This window comes from Centropristis striata, chromosome 20 (genome assembly GCF_030273125.1).
Source record: "Centropristis striata isolate RG_2023a ecotype Rhode Island chromosome 20, C.striata_1.0, whole genome shotgun sequence".
In the NCBI taxonomy this organism is placed as follows: Eukaryota; Metazoa; Chordata; class Actinopteri; order Perciformes; family Serranidae; genus Centropristis; species Centropristis striata.
In genome coordinates, this window is record NC_081536.1 from 27,548,656 (window position 1) to 27,568,593 (window position 19,938).

Sequence of the window (19,938 nt, forward strand, 5' to 3'; positions counted from 1 at the left end):
CTAACACCAGACCAAATCTCATTGGAGATTAGGTCTGGACACCTACAATGTATTTCTCCGTAGAGGAGGTGTGGTTTACGATCCTCCGGAGCCGTTTATTGGACGCTTAGAATGTCTATCAAAGCGTCTGTAGGTAGCTCGTAGCCAATCAGATCAGTTATACCAGATGACGTAGTAGAGCAACAGAGATGGATGTTTGTTGTGTGTGTGTCTGTGAGAGAGTGTTGCTGCTGCTTTGCTTCTCCAGTTCTCGCTTTCTGCAAGATTATTTATTTTCACGCTTTATTCCCCCTCATGTCATTCAGCCACACACATCCACTGATTTTATGGGCAATAAACAAGCTGCTGCGGGTCTCTGGGGGCTCCGCTGTCCCCCGATTCGGAGCGAGATCACCGGCGGTGACCGGCGGTCTCACCGGCTCGGCGCAACGAGCCGCAGAAACCGCCCGAGCGGCGCTAATAGCCCCGCTACCGGTGATCTCGCTACGAGCCGGGGGACAGCGGAGCCCCCAGAGACCTTTCGCCTTTCAACTTTCGCTCTAAACTATTTAAAACACCATCTACAGCTAAAGAGAGTTTCGCGTCCGCAGCAGCCATGTTGGATCCGGAAAGCTTCCAAGTGCCGAGTAGTACGCGTCATCGTCTCACCGTCCCTCCCCGCTCTGTGATTGGATCCCTAAAACAGGGCTAAAATAATCGCCTCGTTTCCAGACTGGCTGGAGGTTCGAAATCAAATTCGAGCGCGCAAGGCAGTCTGGGTATACCCAGGCTATGACTTTCATACAATTCTCTATCAAACTATCATTTGCTTATGTCATGTCAGTCAAAATGAACTATACTTGTGAATGCTGAATAGTCATTCCACATAAAACTAATAGTCTTCATTTCATTGCTTGAGTCATTACATACAAAAATGTTGAACTAGTTGTCAAAATCTGTCAAGCAAATTTTATATATTTTTTCTAAATCTTTTTTTCCCTTGAAAATGTCTCCTAATTGAATAATTTCTCTCGAGGAGATACTTTCCTCACTGCATTAATCTTGGCTGTGATGTAGAGAAAGTATGTGGCCAGACAGAGAGGAACGCCTGGATGTGCATGAATGATTTGCAGTACTATGTATGTTGTATGTTCAGTTCCAATATGTACTGCAATATTGTTTACAGTTTTGCACAGCTCTACACAAAGGGAGTATATGTTTGTTGCAAATAAGTTTTTTTTTCTTTTGCACAATGCTGTGAACAAATTAGAATTACAAAGAGCATATGCTATAATAATATGAAACATACATATTCAGTGTGTTGTACTCAGTTACCTCACTACAGTAAACACAGTAATGTGTAACTTTACTGTAGTTTTCAAATGGCTGTGCAAATAGTATATAGTTCTGTCTTGAGCATTTTCAGGTAATGTCCCCAAGATCTGCACTGGAAAACATTTCCAGAGTAAACTGTCATAATGAAAACATGACAGAGACATTTGACTATCTTGTTCATAAACATGGTGTCAGGACTTTTCATCTTGATGACACCGACACTTTCATTGACATGAATACTTGCTTTTGAGGAATGAGCTATCCATTTTGAGCAAGTGACACGCTTCTGCAGGTTATCATTTTGCAGTTTGTACTTATTGTTTTGAGAAATACATTAACTGTTGTGAAAATGTAAAGAGCGATGTGAGAAATGCACTAAAGCGACTGAGAAAAACTGTAACAGCTCTACCCTAAGAGAGTTTATGTTTGTTGTAAATAAGGTTTTTTTTTCTTTGCATAATGCTGTGAACAAATTAGAATTGCAAAGAGCACTTTTAAGTAGCATCACCAAGATCTGACTTTTTTGCATGAGAAAAAAATTCCAGAGTAAACTGTCATAATGAAAACATGACAGAGACATTTGACTATCTTGTTCATAAACATGGTATCAGGACTTTTCACATTAATGACACCGACACTTTCATTGACATGAATACTTGCTTTTGAGGAATGAGCTATCCATTTTGAGCAAGTGACACGCTTTTGCAGGTTATCAACTAGGTTTTGCAGTTTGTACTTATTGTTTTGAGAAATGTTGTGCAAATGTAAATAGTGATGTGACAAATGCACCAAAGCGACTGAGAAAAACTGTAATGTCAAGACTGCCACACAAGTGATGAAGATAATGTTTACCTGTTTTCCCAGCCAAGCCTTGCCCCTGCTTATGTCTTACTTATGTTGAGAATACATCCCCATAGTCCACAACTGAGACTTAAGCCAGACACCAAGATATTTGTTTTCTATTTTCCTCAATATTCAAAATATACCACAACAAACTGATGTATCGTGGAGATTGGAACACTCCACATGTTCAGGACAAAGCTGCAAGGTCAGTCAGTCAACTTCAAATTATTATTATTATGGCAAGGCATGGCATATTCATATAGTTTTGGTTGGCAGTTGATGAGAAGGTTTTACTTTATCTATGATGACAGAATAATTGGCTGTGAAATATTATCCTTTGCCAAAAAGGGATGCATTTTATTTTGATGTTTGTCTGGATAGGAACTGACAGTTCAGTCAGACAACTCACGTTATGCAGTGTTGCAACAGCAGAAAATATTAGAGTTGGAGTCTAGGCTCCTACCTCATTGCTCCTCAGGCATTTACGTACATGAGGTATTGAGGATCTTGACTCGACTGTGGAGGAGCGAGAGAGATCTGACGACACAGCATTAACTGGGTTGTTAGTTTTGGCGAGCAAAAAACGTAAACAAAATGTATGTTACTTACCTAAGAAAAATCAACAGCGACTCCTTGGAGTGTCTGCTAGTCCAACCAAACGCTGAACAAGACATAAATAATGAACAAAATTTACAGTGTGAAAGGGTGTCAAAGTTATGAGACCAAACCACTAAATGTATATATATATATATATATATATACACAGAAACATTAACAGGTTGTGCTGTTCATTGGCTCTAATGCCTCAGTCTGAGAGTTGTTTCTCTGCAGTTTTTCAGTCTCACTGTGCTCTTTAGTGCCAACTACTGGTGTCAGTGGTTGTGGTGAGTTCTGTGCTTTCACTTTGAACACATCCCACTTCTCAGGAAGCAGACCTTTGTTAACGATCACAGAAGCCAGGTAGGAAAACAACAAGATGGCAGCAATGGCAGACAGCATGGAGATGGTCTTAACTGGAGAATACTGGACATAAACACCGTCCTCAAGAGTGCATCCTGGGAAGTGTATGACAGGTGCTAACTAGGGGTGCACCGATTGCAATTTTCTGGCCGATCACCGATTTTTAAAAAAGCCTGACATGCCGATTCCGATTTTTTTATAACTCACAGCTGAACCTTCAACGTTTGAATCTTATTTTATTGAAAAACAATAACACAGCAGTATTTTTCTTTAACAAATAAAGGAAATCACAATGTCTTAGACAAGACCATGGCATAGACCATAATTAATTAAATTAGACCAAATTAATTCAACATATTCCCCGCAAATAAAATTCTCCATATGCTTATGAACTATGTGCATTTTGTCATGTTTGCATTACAATACTGCTACCAAATTAACCAATTTTAGGGAGCTACACTACTTAACGGTTGCATTGGTTGGTCTCTTTTTTATTTATAGTTATATTTTTGTTGTTTATTATTCCTTTTTTTTTAAACTAATTTCAGTCCTGCTATGTTTCATCCTGGTTAAAGCATGTAAAGCGCAAGTAGCTTTTAAATAAAATGTATAAACAATTATTTAATTGCGAATTGCAAATTGTTTTAACAGATTCGGCTACAGTGATGTGGATTTTACGGCGTCGACAAATCCGAGGTGAATTTCAGCGGCATGGAGCTGAACTGTTACCATAAACGCACCATAGCATCAGACCTTAACCTGAGATGATCTGATTTCCAAACACAAACGGAACATTTGAACTCAACACTAAAAGAACGCATGCGCAGTTTTTCCTTGATTCCGATTGGTCCGTTTCAAACTCAGACCGCGGCTGTGTTGTTGTGTTTAGCCTAGCACACAAAATCATTTTATTCCTTCTCGGCATCTAATGTCCCAAAGATAACAGTCAGGTAAGTGTTTTGTCGAACAATATTCCAGTTGGACCGTTGTTGTTTAGTTATTTTAAGAAAATAAACTGAAACGGTTAGAATGATCAGTTGATGGAATGCAGCCACCGTTAAGTGATCAGCTGAAAAGGTCCAACTGACGCTAGTTAGCTAGTTTAGCTTGTTTGCTAGCTGAACCAAGAAACGCGAAGCGTCCGTAAACATCATTTGAGACGTTTCGGACTTCTGTAAAGACTTATTTATACATCGACTTCCACGGCTAATGTTGTCACAGCGACAGCTTATGCTACCTGTACACCAGAAGACTTTGAAAAGATTTGGAAAAGACTCCTGGAAAACTATCAGCTCACACCTGCTCACATCTAAAGACAAGTGTTGAGAGTTTTTAGTCCCAGCCTAGTCTCACACTGAGATTTTAGACAGACTGTCAATCTTGCAGGGTAACTATTTACAAGACTACAACTAGATTCTTTTAGCATTTTTTACTACCATGCAATTTTTCCCCATTATGATCTTAGTAAAAACTTAAATATGGAGGAGAAGCAGCTTTTGGCTCCAGCTGCTCTAGTGTGTGCAGTGGTTTGTGTTGAAAAAAAAAAAAAATGAAGAGGAGAAGACGCCACAAAAGCCCCTCACAAAGCTGAAAAAGTGTTTCTGTTTTTCTGACATGAAAAGTTGTATATTTTACAGTAAAAATTGATATAAGGAAGAATAAAGGAAAGGAACATTTAGAAATGAATTCATGATATACATTTATGTCCTATTTAATTATAATTTGTTTCATTTAATAATTATATTTATCAGCTCTATTAACTTTCATTTAATTAGTCATACATTAATCATCGATTATTTATTACTTATTTATGTATACATTTATTGATACATTTTAACTGGGTCTCCTTATTGTTCTCTTTACTAAGAAACAGCACACCAAAAAATCTAAATATATGACATCACTATATTTTTATTGAGGACTGAGCTACTAGCATTATTGTGATGTTCCTTTTTCCTGTGGAAGTGGTTTTACTGGCCGGTCTGGAACCGGGGACCTTTCCCCCGCTCATCTATTGGTTGGTGATTGTGTTACATCACTGAGACTTGAGATAATATCAAACACGTTTGATATGATCCAAACCCAAGACTAGGAAAAGACTGATATGAAACAGAGCAGATTACTAACTTAAACTTAACCATGGAGATGACAGGAGCGCTGTGACTCCAGTAAAACTCCTAGATTTCCTAAAGACTTTCAGTTTTTAGTCTGGGACTGGGGAAATTGTTTGGTGTAAGCCCGGCATTAAAGTTGGCTTGAACTCCATAGTAACACCAACACTGCCTTGTGACATTTTATGAAGTATTAATCATAATCTAACGTTACACCATATTTATTCAAACGATGTGGTTTGTTTAGCAAGAGTCTTTTTGGTGATAACTTGTACGTCGAATTCACGATAAGCTTTAGGTGATTTATAAATGTTTTTATATCCAAAGCAATATAAAGTGCCAGCTTTTTAAAGGCTTGATGTAACATTAATTTAACGTAGCTGACAATAGACAGCTACACCTTTTCTCCACACAAGGAATTACTTTGGAACAATGGTCATTAAAAACAAAAAAGTACTATTAAAAAGTCTATTAAAAACAAAAGTGTACATAAAGAGAGCTGGATTAAGAGGGACATAATCTTTGTGACGAACTTGTTTGACGATAAGGGAAGTCTTTATAGCTACAAAAACTTCCGAGAAGCCAAATCCTTTCCAGTCAAATACAGAGAGTTTGTTTTTATTGTAAAGGCCATCCCCACTGGTATGATTGAGTTAATTAAATGTCACTTAAATTATCAAAATGTTACTGTTCATATACCTTCTCTAAAAATTTGAGGGATTGATATAATGGATTAAAAATGCACAAATAAGCATATCGGAAAAATTTTACAGAGACAAAATAAGATTACCCCCAGAGGAAAGTTCTTTTGGGATCCAAGAGAATAAACTGGCGTAGAGCCAGTTGTTTCCCTTCCACATCTTTCTCTCAAATAAGATCAGAGAAGTTTTTTTGTGGAGATAAGCCAGAGACAACTTTACATTTATTTTATGTTTGCCCATTGTCATCTATATTTTGGAGGGATATAGAAAAATTCATACTCGATATGACTGGACAGCCCATCATTTTTCAACCTAAAGATGTTATCTCAAAATTTGAATCTAATGACAAAACAGTATGCTTTATAACAAATCTTATGCTTCTGATGGGTAAGTTTCACATCCACAAGATGAAGTTTTCCAAATCCTTACCTTACTTAACTGTTTTTTCAATAGAATTGAAATTTTATATGGAAACTTTAGAGTTGTTGTCAAATAAGAAATATAAACGCACTGTGCTACTAAAAAACACAGAATAGTATAAAAGTAAGCACCTTATACCCTATGTGCCTTATTATATTATTTTACTTTTCTATATATATTTTATTCTACAGTCACTGTAACTGACATTTTTCTTTATATATCTTGTTTATATCCTGAATGCCTGTATTTCTCTCATTGTTAATAAAGATCTGGGGAGAAAAAGGAAGCTACACCTGACGTTACCGCAGCGTGGTGCAGCGCAAAGTATGTTCAAATTATTCACTTGATTTTTTTGCCTGCTTGGTGCCGCTTTGGCTGACTCTTTATGTTGTCCTTGTTTATTCGCATTGCAGGATGATGGACTCATGCCTGAACAACAAGGCAGACAGAAGGGAACAGGTAGAGGTCAACGATTTGAAGAGAGATCTCTCATCAGAATTCAGTCCTTTGCCAGACCCACAGGTAAACCCAGTCTCAACAGGGTAACCCACAGATTACAGTTTTTCTCAATTGCTGAAACACATTTTTCGAATCCTCCTGTCCTTTTCTCAGAATTCTAAACACAAAACTCTTTTCTCACACTACATTCACAAAACCTCTGATTCTTTTAGCAAAACCATCCCATTTCCTCAAAATAGTTTTACCTGTTCTCAAAACCAAACAATGTTGTCACATCTTGAACTAATTGGTCAAAATAGAAAAAAATGCTGAGCAGTCATTACATACTACACCAAAAAATTGAAAACACAGTGTTCAAGGCTTGTAGCTCATGGGGAAATGTTTATTGGTCACATTAAAGTATAGCACATGCATTTTGAATCTCAAAAGTAAAAAAAAAAAAAATAGAAATAAAAACAGATTGCACAACTCAGTGGATTCAGCATTTACTCTGCATTGAAACATATGTACTGTGAAAGAAATCATCCTGAAATTGACAAATACAAATTAAAGTTTACAGCCTACAATGTACTGTAAAAGGTAGAAAAAAACAAACAAAACTAGGAAATTTCCTCTGGGGAAATTCTGAAAGGGCCACGGGGGCTACTGCCGGTCTGTGTACACTATGATGAGATTCTTCAGAGATTTCAAACAATTAATACTAGTAATGTTATAATACTATATAATATACAAGGAGCACACCTACAACAAGCATTCCTTTTCAAGTATTAATTTATACAGCAACCAATGACCTTTAACCTCAAAATGTGTGTGTGTGTGTGTGTGTGTGTGTGTGTGTGTGTTTGAAGCATGTGTATCTTGAGGGGTGTGCACGCTTTATTATTATTATTATTATTATTTATTAATTTTCTTATCAGTCAACCATAGTATATAAAAAAAATTAGATCTGAGAATTTCTATTACTCCCGCAAAGAAAACAAACGGACAAACAAATAACAACAACAAAACACTGAAGGCAGTTACAAGAACGTCCTCATCCAGTTTGCAACCTATACTTATTTAGCATATAATTTTTCATAAGCCTTTTTAACTTAACAATTGTTGTGCATCATTTCATTTAATCGCTGCAGTTGTTCCATATTCTCACTCCATTACTTGTAATGCAGTGATACTTTGAATTGGTCCTTATCATAGATGTTTTCAGTACACATATACCTGGCAGGGCATGTGTACTTACTCTGACCTGAAACAACCCCTGAATACTTTTCAAGAGACTACTGTCATATTAGTCTCATGTGAGCTTATATAAGGCTTCCTCAGTCTGGGTTAACCAAATCAAGTGATTGTCTCTCAAACGTCAAGGTTTGTACATACATTTCCAAACTTGTGTGTTTATGAGAGTTGTCACAATACTAAAATTTTCAACTCGATACCGATACTCAGTAAAATATTCGATACTCGACACCATTTTCGATACCACAAGGAGAAAAAAAACAAAGACCCCAAAATTTAACAGAAATATTTTTATAAACAAGAAAAATGCAACATGTTAAAATTAACAGAACCACGGGTTAAATATTTATAATAAAAAACAGTTCAACAGTGCAAAAAGAAACTGCAACTATGATAACAAGCTTCAGGTCTGAGGTAGTGCAATAAAGAAATAAATAAATACAATAAACAATAACAATTAAAACACTATTTTGAGGTTGTATGCTGTGCACAATATTAGGAAAGCTTGATAAAAAAGAGGTAGAGTGGGCTGTGTGTGTTGCTGTTTGGACTTTTCTCTGCTTCATTCTGGGACTTCAAGAGAGAAAATAACACTTTTCAGTCACCAACATTTATGTAAACTCATTAACTCTATGCTTATGTATACGGACACTGTGTCAATGAACGTAATATGGGCCTACTACGTACCTGATTTATTTATTCATTTATTTACGTTGCTTATCATCATTAACGTGACGTCAGCCTTTAATTGCTAGCTGTGGCTAATGGCTAATAATAACACGGGCAATATTAATGTGAGCCACCGGCCACGATAACATCAGTAATAGGTCAGTTTGAAACGAAAGACACTAACCTGTCGAAATTCACTGTAAAGGTCAGGGTGTCGGTCCTTAAGATGTTTCGCCAAGTTTGAAGTACTGCTAGTGTGTGTGTGTGTGGGTGTGTGTGTGGGTGTGGGTGTGTGCGATACTTTTTTGAGTATCGATACTTTTAACAACCCTAGTGTTTACAGACATAGTTTGTTAAGAAAAAGGGGGCATTGTGTATTAAAAAAGACATGATGGAGAGCGCTGACACCCCATGTCAACTACAAATAAACAGAACAAGGACTGTGGATTTTGTTCCCTCTATTGCTGGAACGGCAGAAATGATTACAGCAAGCAAAACCTGTGTTTTAGTGTGCAGGTTTTGTTTCTAGACAGACTTGGATAACGTGTCACACCTGTCCTTTAACTGTTGGCATTTTAATGAAACCTTGATTTGTTTTGCAGCATTCCAGCGTTGAGGAGAGAGAACACCTTCAGGTCTACCTCCGCATCCGACCCTTTAGCTCAGTAGAGAATGATAATGGAGAATCACAGGTAAAAAAAATGTAGATTTGAAACGAATACCAATGTGTTTGGTAGCTGCTTTGTGTTCTGGTAGTCAAAACTTTTGTTATGGTAATTGCCTGAAATCCCCTGGTATTTTAGTTGGCCCTGCTGCAGACCATTTCATTAAATTTAAACAAAAATGGAATAGTCTTGGAAGAGATGTACATATTTCTTGTCTCATACTGTCTCCCTCTTTTTGTTTGTAAAAGGACTGTGTTACCATTGAGCCCCCTGACACGCTTCTGCTGAAACCTCCCAGTTTGTCCCTCTCAGCGAGGCTCAGCACAGACAGATCTCTTCCACAGACCGGACAGCGCTTCCAGTTCTCTCAGGTTGTTTTTTTTTCTGGGTATTGTGGTGCTGACATTTTCTAACTGTACTTTAAAGGAATTCCCTTTGAAAATATTGGGCCTCATTCACGAACCGTTCTGAAGAACAAATTTGTTCTTAAGTCCTACTTACGAAGATTTTACGAAGATTTTGGCATTCATGATTTTTTTTCTTATCCAGGATTTTTCTTAGGTAAGAACAAATCCTAGGAACTCTCAGGAGTACTCTTTCAGTGCTGACATTCTTTTGTTAGGTTCAATAAAATACATTACAGTGAAATTTCCCTTATATTTATGTATTCATTTCATTTTTTTTCATTTTTCATTTTAATTAAATTAAATGTGCCAACGCTGCAACATGAATCAAGTAAATTGGAAATCTTGCCGTAAATTAGTGATAGCACACATTCAATGACAGTTTGATTTAACAGAAGTGTGACTGACTTGGAGTTACTGTACATTGTGTTGTTTAAGTGTTCCCTTTATTTTTTTTGAGCAGTGTATACACAGTCATGGAAAAAATTATTAGAACATCGTTTTCTTCCATTTCTTGTTCTTTTTAATGCATCCACTGCACGCGTAACTGCCTCCCAGGCCTCCTTTTGGTTTGTGTTGTTGCAACCTGCACTAAGGCTACTAAATATAATTTTCTTCCTCCGAGTGATCTCCTGCAGCAGAACTTCTAGTTCTGAACTGCCAAAGTTTTTTTTTTCTTTTTACCTGTGCTCAGACGGATTTATGCTTTGCTTTAGGCATTCTGTTGCTGTTTCCTCTGTGTGGCGTCTACACACGGCCCTGCACTCCTTTTTATGGGCCCTTTTATGGGCATTAATGGGCGGCTACCTATGCTAATCCTATGTTAAATAGACTCACCTGGCACGCCCGCTCTATTTACGAGGAGATGGCATTCATCAATTTAAGAACACTGCTGCGAACAATTCAGCGGCTTAAGAACACGTTGATGAATCTGACATAGGGTCTTCTTAGAAATCTTCTTAAGAAGGACTAAGAAGATATTGGTGAATGAGGCCCAGTGTCACCTCTAATCAATGCATTGTGGTTTACCTTTATTAATATTTGGACCTGAAAACCGGGCAAATGTCCAGTAAAGGTTGAGATATCCTGATATTTATACCATATATATTTATAATATTTTTATTATTATTTGTTAATTATCATTTCCTAATCATTCCCTCCTTTCAACAGGTGTATGGTCCTGAGACAACACAGAGAGAGCTCTTTCAAGGCACTGTGAAGGATTTGGTGAAAGATGTTCTCGAAGGAGGAAACTCTCTGGTTTTCACTTATGGAGTCACCAATGCTGGAAAGACCTTCACTTTCTTAGGTGGGTGATTCTCATGAAGCCAGTCTAAGTTTTGTCTGTGAAGATTATAAGACTAAATATAAAACTAAATATATTTCACTTTTATATGAATGAATAATATAGCCACAATGAGGCACAATTCATTGTTTTGTGCTAAAATAATATTTTCTATATTTTTGAACATATTTTTGATTCACAAATTCATTACTGTAATGCATCCAGATAAAAATGTCATGGTTTCCCCACACTTGTATACAATAAATATTTAATAAACTTTATAAAAAAATATACATTTGTTTAAAATATAATTTAGCAGAATATAATCAAACATAATGTTTTTTAACAATGTATAAAGAACAAAATCTGAATGAAAATTGATGAGGAAAAAATAGTTAAATGTTACGGTAATGATAGTAAAAGTTTGGTAATTGTTTGCATTAAAATATGTATATATTTTAATAAAATACATTTTGGTGATACCAGCTACCCTTGAGCATATTTAAGTGCTTGCCAAAGAAAAAAAAAACCTTTCGTTGTTTTTTTTAATTAAAAATGTGTTACGGTAATGAAATTTGTTGCTCAGTGTCTCTAAAAATGTCAGTAAATACCTTAAAATTTTCGAATAGATTATAAATATATTTTATTTATAGTTTAGTATAGTTAGTTATAGTTTATATTATAAATATATAAATATTTATAAAAATATTAAACAGTGACTTTAGATTGTTTATGTTATAAAGGGTCAAAGAAAATATGTATTCAATGCTCTTGGATTTTTGCTATGAGCTGTACCATGTTCATGAGAATCACCCAGGTGTGTTCTGCATTTAATAAGCAATACTTTTTAAATTGAGCTAAAATGACTTTAATAGATTGGAATGTTGTCCGTCTCAAGAAAGAAGAACACTTCTTTTTTACTTCAGTTCAAACAATGCTGTGCTGCAGAGTACTCTCATAAATCACTTAGAGAGGTGTCATTTCTTTGTTAAGGTCTGGTTGCACCACATACTAACGTCGGCTAGCTCTCGTTTCAGTGTCAGGAGATCTCAAGCTGTTATCTTGTCAGATGCAGTAGATCAAATAGGTAGTGAACTTGGATGTGTTGCACATATTACATTTCGTCCTATCTTGTGCAGCTATAGGCTTTAATTAGAAAAAGAAAAACAGAAAGAAAATATTTCTTAAATTATGATTATTAAATCTAGAAATAAGAATGTTGTACACTTAAAATAAGAAATTAACTCTTAAAACAAGATAAATTAAAGCTGCAAGCAGCGATGAACTGGCCCGAGCAGAGTTCACTGACAATTATTTGTTTCTTACGAAAATAAAAAAAACCTTTACATTTAGAAGTGTTTGATAATTTATCATGTTTTAAGAGTTAATTTCCAATTTTAAGCGTTCAACATGCTTATTTCTAGATTTAACAATCTTAATTTAAGAAATCTCGTCAAGTGAAATTATCTGTCCATGCAGCAAGATAATTTCCCTCAGATTTAGTGTTTTTATCTTGTTTTTAGACACACCTTTTTTTTGCAGGGCTGCTGTTTGCTCATGCATTATCATTGCTGTGATGAAAATGTATGCACACGCCTGTGTCTGAGAAAGGGATTACCTGATTGTATTTCAGACATATTTCTGTCTTGATTTCATGATGATAGAAGTATCTTAAATTAAAACGTATGCTCTTTCTCTCCAGGTCCAGATGTTGATGCTGGTATTCTACCCAGATCTCTTGATGTCATTTTTAGCAGTATTGATGAGCATGTTTTCACTGGAATGACCATCAAACCTCACCGCTGCCGAGACTTCACAAGGCTCTCCAGGGAGCAGGAGGCTGAGGAAGTGGCATTCAAGAGAAACTTCTTCAGACAACTTAAAGAGGTAATCCAAAATATGTGCAAAATCTGTGAGGACAAAGAAAACGGGACATCCTGGCACCAGCTCTACTCAGAGTTTTTAACGACATCCTCCTGGCTAATGACTCTGGTGACTATTGGACTATTACTGGTTCTGTTGGACCTGACTGAGGTGTTTGATACCGTGGACCATAGCACCCTAGTGGCTCGGTTACGCCACCTAGTTGGCATCTGTGGTACTGCGTTGGAGTGGTTCAAGTCCTATCTGACTGACAGAAGTATGAGTGTAAGCCTTGGTACCTCGGAGTCCAGCCCTGCTCCTCTGCTGTGTGGGGTTCCACAGGGGTCCATTTTAGGGCCCCTGCTTTTGTCTTTGTATTTACTGCATTTGGGCTCCATTTTGAGAAAGCACGGCATCCCTTTTCATTGCTACGCTGACGACAGTCAGATGTATGTGCCGCTGAAGAAAAAAGATGTTTCCTGTCTCACACCGCTCCTGTCTTGTCTCGAAGACATCAAGGCCTGGATGGCCTTGAACTTTTTAAATTTTAATGAGAAGAAAACAGAAGTGATGGTGTTTGGCCCTAGTGGCTCTTGTGTGACCCCTCCTGTTGACTTGGGCCCTCTGGCAGATTTTTTAAAACCGACTGTTTCAAATTTAGGTTTTAAGATAGGCAGTGATTTTAAATTAGATCGTCAGATTAGTGCTTTTGTGAGGTCCAGCTTTTTCCAGATCAGGCAGCTGGCTAAGGTGAAGCCTTTTCTTATGCACCAGCACTTTGAAACAGAAATCCATGCCTTCATTACATCTCGGCTGGATTACTGTAACTCACTGTACTTTGGAGTCAGCCAGTCACATGGCACCAGTAAGTGCAAAAAATAAATAATGTCTGCATCAGTTGCAACTTTCACACAAACTTCTCATGCAACCTATGCTCTCATTTTAATCCATGCACCTGTCTGCACTGGCTCTGTGCAGACCCAAATGTCTCATGGGCAAAACCATTTTTAAATAGAAATAAAAAACAACGAAAGGTTTTTTTTCTTTTTTTTTTTCCGTGGCATGCACTTGAATATGCTCAAGGGTAGCTGGTATCACCAAAATGTATTTTATTAAAATTTACACATATTTTAATTCAAACAAAAACTATCATTACCGTAACATCTAACCATTTTTTCTCATCAATTTTCATTCAGATTTTGTTCTTTATACATTGTTAAAAACCATTATGTTTGATTATATTCTGTTAAATGATACATTTTTAAACAAATTTATATTTATTTTTATAAAGTTTATTAAATATGTATTGTACGTAAGTGTGGGGAAACCATGACATTTTTATCTGGACGCATTACGGTAATTAATTTGTGAATCAAAAATATGTTCAAAAATATAGAAAATATTATTTTAGCACAAAACAATGAATTGTGCCTCATTGTGGCTATATTGTTCATTCATATAAAAGTGAAATATATTTAGTTTAATAAAGTATGTCCTTATAATCTTCACAGACATCATGAGAATCACCCATTAGGACCTTTGTTGGGATTGGGACTTGAAATGCTTGCGGCTGTAAACTGGGAGGTTGGATTGCAAAATAAAATTCATGGATTTCTGTGACTATGTGTGGCGGGGGCAAATCTATGTTGAAAGTTAACATTGCTTAATTTTTTTTTAAGATTCCCGAGATCTCCCTTTGATGGTTCAGTATGCTTGAAAAACTAGTTTGTACAAGGCACTTTCTTACTGTCTGAGGAGAGAGATGTCTGAAGGCAGAAGTGTTTGAAGTGTAGAAGTTTCCTCATTTCTCTTGCCATGGCTCTAAAAGTTTTACATGAATAACTTTTTGAATAGTATAAAGTGTCTTTGATGCATTTTATTGTTTTCATCTTTACTCTTTGTCTTTTAGAGTGAGAAGAGCAACGCCAGCCTGTTAAACTCGACCTATAAGACTCTCCTTGAAGGCAAGATTTAAATTTGTCTTTTTATCTATTATTTGTTGTTTTTCTGCTGTTTTTTTACACTGCAGCAGCTGCAAATGTGACAAAGAAAGCATGTGTGCACTGTGATTCTGTTGTACCAATTCTATTGAAGGCACAGTCAAATTTTACCATTTAACCAAGGGGTCGGCAGCCTGTGGCTCCAGAGCCACATGAGGCTCTTCAGGCCGTCTGCAGTGGCTCCCTGTGGCTGTGACCAAAACATTTATATGAAATGAAACGGTTATTTGTTTACATTTTAATTTTTATTCAACACTGGTCTTGACCCAAAGCAATTGATATTCTTCGTTTGTAAAAATGTTCAGCTTATACACAGGATTTAAACATCTTTTTCTCTTTAATTTTTGGTCACCTCAAATGCGCATCATAGCTCACCAAAGTCTACGGCACGGCAGCTTAACCTCTACATTTGCACTTTGGTTCTCACTGCTTTCTGACTAAATCATATTAATAAATGCTCATTATGACCTATGAGTAAAGTTGGTAGGCTAGTATAGACTTAGCTGTTTAAACGTCATCATAAAGCTTAAAATAAGGTTTGCGGCTCCATTACGACATTTTTTCCAGTTTTTTGGCAACAGTGGCTCTTTTGCCCAAAAAGGTTGCCAACCCCTGATTTAACCCAAAGGCAAGAATACCTAAAATTCTCATCATGTTTTGTTATATGCTAGCCTGGCTAACCAGGAAACCAGCCATTCATTTTTCCGTAGAGGAGGCATGGTTTACGATCCTCCAGAGCCGTTTATTGGGCGCTACGAATGTCTATCAAAAACGTCTGTACGTAGCTCTTAGCCAATCGTATCAGTTATACCAGATGACGTATGTAGAGCGACAGAAATTGATGTTTACATAGCCAGACTAGCCCATCTCTACTTTGAGACTAAAATGCTCAATTCTGCTTCTGCAACGTTTTTCTGCAACATGTTCTGACTCTGGCTGCTCACAGTCTACCGTGTGTGTGTGTGTGTGTGTGTGTGTCTGTGTGTGTGTCTGTGTGTGTGTCTCTGTCTGTGTGTCTGTGAGAGAGTGTTGCTTGCTGCTTTGCTTCTCCAGTTCTTGCTTTCTGCAATATTATTTATTTTTACGCCATATTCCCCTTCATGTCATTCAGCCACACACATCCACTGATTTTATGGTCAATAGACGAGCTGCTGCAGGTCTCGCTGTCCCCCGGCTTGTAGCGAGATCACCGGCATTACAGCAGCGAGCGGTAGCGGGGCTAGTTGGTAGATTAGGCTTTGGTCAAATCCTGTGGCAAGCAAGGCTAAAACATCCTTTTTGGTGGTGAAACAGGAGTGTAAAGTCAAACGTTGTTCTTCTTTTAAAATCAACTTTCGCTCGAAACTATTTAAAACGCCGTCTACAGCTAGATCGAAAAAGAGTTTTGCGTCTTCTGCAGCCATGTTGGATCCGTAAGAAAACTACAAAACTACAAGCTTCCATCTGTCAAGTAGTACGCGTCATCGTCTTGCCGTCCCTCCCCGTTCTGTGATTGGATCCCTAAAACAGGGCTAAGACACGGCCGTCGTTTCCAGACTGGCTGCAGGTTCGAAATGAAATCGAATGCGCAAGGCAGTATGGGTATACCCAGGCTAGTTATATGCAGCAGTGAAATACAAAAGTGCCACTGTTCACTACTACTGCAAGTGCTGTGTGCATGGCATTGATTTTAATGTTTGTCACTTCAGGCTCATCCATGCTGGGCCCGTCAGTTGCAGCAGAGGACAAAATCAGCCTGACAGTGGAAGCACACACTAAGTTCTCTGTTTGGGTTTCTTTCTGTGAAATCTACAATGAGAACATTCACGACCTCTTGGAGACGGCACCCAGCGGGGCCCTGAAGAGGACCGTTCTGCGCCTGTCTCAGGATGTCAAGGGCAACACCTTTGTCAAAGGTTTGAACTAGTTTTTGCATTAAAACAATGTATAATAACTGTTTCTATCAAACTTTATTGTACTTTCTCATTTTAGGATATGGTAACTTTAGCCAAACATATAAAGCATACTGCAATGTGTTTAAATAAATGTTTTATTGTCAATCAACTTATTTTTTTATTTTATTTCACCAGATGTTTAATAAAACACTAAGGCTCTGCTTGTTTTCAAAAACTGTTGCTTGTTTAAAATTAGTGAAATTTCTCGGTTTATAGATGTAATTACTTTCTCATCCTAGTAAATCTTCTATATTTACTTCAAGATAATTAAAATGCACAAAAAAACAGAATATTCATATAAAACTGACTGGATATGGTCCATGGTTCAAACATGTTATGTACCATGGCTGCTCATTTATCAGCCGTCCTTAGGAAGCACCCAAAATTATCTTTAAGGAAATATAGAAGAATTACTATTGATCATGCCAAAAGAGTTGAAAAGAAGTTTTGAGTAGTGTTTGTATTTGTATTCAGATCTGCGCTGGATTCAGGTTAATAGTGCAGAAGAGGCTTACAAGGTGATGAAGCTGGGAAAGAAGAACCAGAGCTTCTCCTCCACACGACTCAACCAGCTCTCCAGCAGGAGGTGAGAACCACAGCCGGCTGCATTTACACATATAAAGCTTAAAACTTTTTGTGTTATATATATATATTTCAAAATATGGCCAAAGGAAATTAAAGAAACAAGAGAGCTCTATAAATTGAAATCGCTTCACACGAGCAATTGGTGATGTTATTGTATTTTGTTTTATTTACACGAGAGGCCCAGTGTTCCTGTAATCCCCTCAGTTTTGTCTCTACGTGGTCAATTTTTTAAAACCTATTCTATCCACCTTCTCTTGACAAAGTCTCACCTCACTTATTCTTTCACTTTTCTCTGCACTTGTTCAATTGTGGTGGTAGTCTTACTGGAAGCATTACATTATTAAGGACTTATTACAATTCTTCAATCCTAATACAAAGTAACTGAAATGTATTATTGATTTTTTTTTTTGGTCTTTGTCTTCCTGCAGTCACAGTATTTTCTCCATTCGCATATTGAAGATTGAGGATATTGGGACCCCGAGGGTCCAGACAGTCAGCGAGTGAGTGACACTTTAAATTTCACAGGCATGCAGTATAGAAGTGTTTTTTGTTAAGCATTGGGGCGGCTGAGGCTCAATTGGTAGAGTGGTCACCCACTGGTTGGAATGTTGGTTCGATCCCTGACCATGATGGATGACTACATGTCGAAGTATCCTTCGGCAAGATACTGAACCCCAAATGGCTCCTGATGCTGCATTCACCAGTATGTGAATGAATTCCCAATGGTGGCAGGTGGCACCAGCGTGCCCTGGTAGCCTCGGCCACCAGTATGAATGTGTGTGTGAACGGGTGAATGAGCGCAGTCTGTTGTGTAAAGCGATTTGAGTGGTCGCAAAGCTACTAGAAACACAAATGTACATCATCTACTTTTTGTGCACAAGCCAGTGTGTCCTTTGTGTGGATAAATAAATAGATCTGTTTGTCATCAGGTTGTGTCTGTGTGACTTGGCTGGCTCGGAGCGATGTGCCAAGACCCAGAATAAAGGAGAGCGGCTAAAAGAAGCAGGAAACATCAACACTTCACTGCTGATCCTAGGAAAATGCATCAATGCGCTACGACACAATCAGCAGGCCAAGTGAGAGTTTTACCTGTTTGATTTGAATCAAAAGGCTTTTCCATAGTGCTGAAATTGCAGAGAGTTAGCACCCAGCTCGGAAACTCTTCAGTTTATTTATCCCCCTTTGTGTACATAGTTTCAGTTTACTGTACAACAAAAAAGATGGACCCATGCCACTGTAAACAACCTACATCAGACTGACAAATATCTTTAATGTAAACTGCCCTACAAAGCCTAACTGCAGTAACTACATTTTTGGTCAAAATTGAGTTATAACTAAATATGAAGTCCTTGATGTCTGTTTTATCTTGTGATAAAGTTTTAGATTTCAATTTTGCTTTATTTCAGAGAAATAATTATATAAAAACCACAAAATCCAGCTCAAAACCAAGCGGTAATTGCACTTACCATGGTTTGCTTTGGATATATATACTAATTTAAACATAAAAATAATAGAAATTATAAGTTCATTTGAAAGGGAAATTATTATCTAGATAGTGATTAAGTAAAAACTGAGATAAAATTATATTAAGACTATAATTTAACAGTTCTTTATATTAAGTCTAAAATACACAAATCTTTGAATAGAGTTGTTAAACACTAACAAAATAAATTTGAAAATGTTAATTCACTGAAATCAAAATATAAAAGCTGAAAGACTGTGCATTACTATTAGAACCTTTTACAGCAAAACCAGAGTACAGTACATTTTTGGAGTCAAAGATCAAATAAATCATCATGATTTTTGAGCATAAAAATTACATCATCACTACATGTAGAAATAAGTGTCATATCACTGACCTACCTATAACCAACTTGGCTGGCCAGTTAAAACACGTTAAAAAACTTTAAAGTAGTTTTTCACAGTTTTACCCTTTGCGTAGTTACTGCAGTTAGACTTTGTAGGGCAGTATATGTATAATGCCGAGCAGTAACAAAAAAGATATTCTTCTGGCTGAGGTGTCTCTGGAACCCAAACCAGAGAAAACATTAAGTAGATATAAACAGGACTTTAGTAGGATGATAGTTGTCCAGTGTCCTAACTATTTGCATACACATATATTTGCATGGACATATATCAATGTCAACTAACCTGTTCCCTCTCTCAGGCTGCTCCAGCATGTTCCCTTCAGGGAAAGCAAGCTGACCCACTACCTGCAGAGTTTCTTCTGTGGTCGAGGTAAAGCCTGTATGATCGTCAACATCAACCAGTGTGCCTCCATGTACGATGAGACTCTCAACGTCCTCAAATTCTCTGCTGTAGCACAGAAGGTGCATACACATTTTCATTTTCTCTCTTAATGTACTTAGCCTCAGCTGCAGACCTTGTCAACAGACATACACATGGATTAAAGTTCTCTGTCGCTACGACGGATTTCCGTCATTTGGAGTTCACAGAGGCCATTTATGAGATCAATAGCCGTGTTTCCTTTG

General features: G+C 37.2%; 1 protein-coding gene across 1 annotated transcript in view; it reads left to right on the top strand.

Moving 5' to 3' along the window:
* The first annotated feature begins 3,951 nt into the window (after positions 1–3,951).
* The window catches only part of LOC131993547 (kinesin-like protein KIF20B), a 67,980-nt gene continuing 51,993 nt past the window's right edge, over positions 3,952–19,938 (top strand). Inside the window, exons 1-13 of the mRNA XM_059359506.1 lie at positions 3,952–4,067; positions 6,617–6,673; positions 6,763–6,871; positions 9,313–9,402; positions 9,624–9,746; positions 10,950–11,088; positions 12,767–12,951; positions 14,837–14,891; positions 16,616–16,822; positions 17,336–17,447; positions 17,875–17,946; positions 18,376–18,522; positions 19,614–19,776. Coding sequence (XP_059215489.1) covers positions 6,764–6,871; positions 9,313–9,402; positions 9,624–9,746; positions 10,950–11,088; positions 12,767–12,951; positions 14,837–14,891; positions 16,616–16,822; positions 17,336–17,447; positions 17,875–17,946; positions 18,376–18,522; positions 19,614–19,776 — 1,401 coding nt within the window. The 5' untranslated portion in view covers positions 3,952–4,067; positions 6,617–6,673; position 6,763. The remainder of the gene's footprint in view (positions 4,068–6,616; positions 6,674–6,762; positions 6,872–9,312; positions 9,403–9,623; positions 9,747–10,949; positions 11,089–12,766; positions 12,952–14,836; positions 14,892–16,615; positions 16,823–17,335; positions 17,448–17,874; positions 17,947–18,375; positions 18,523–19,613; positions 19,777–19,938) is intronic.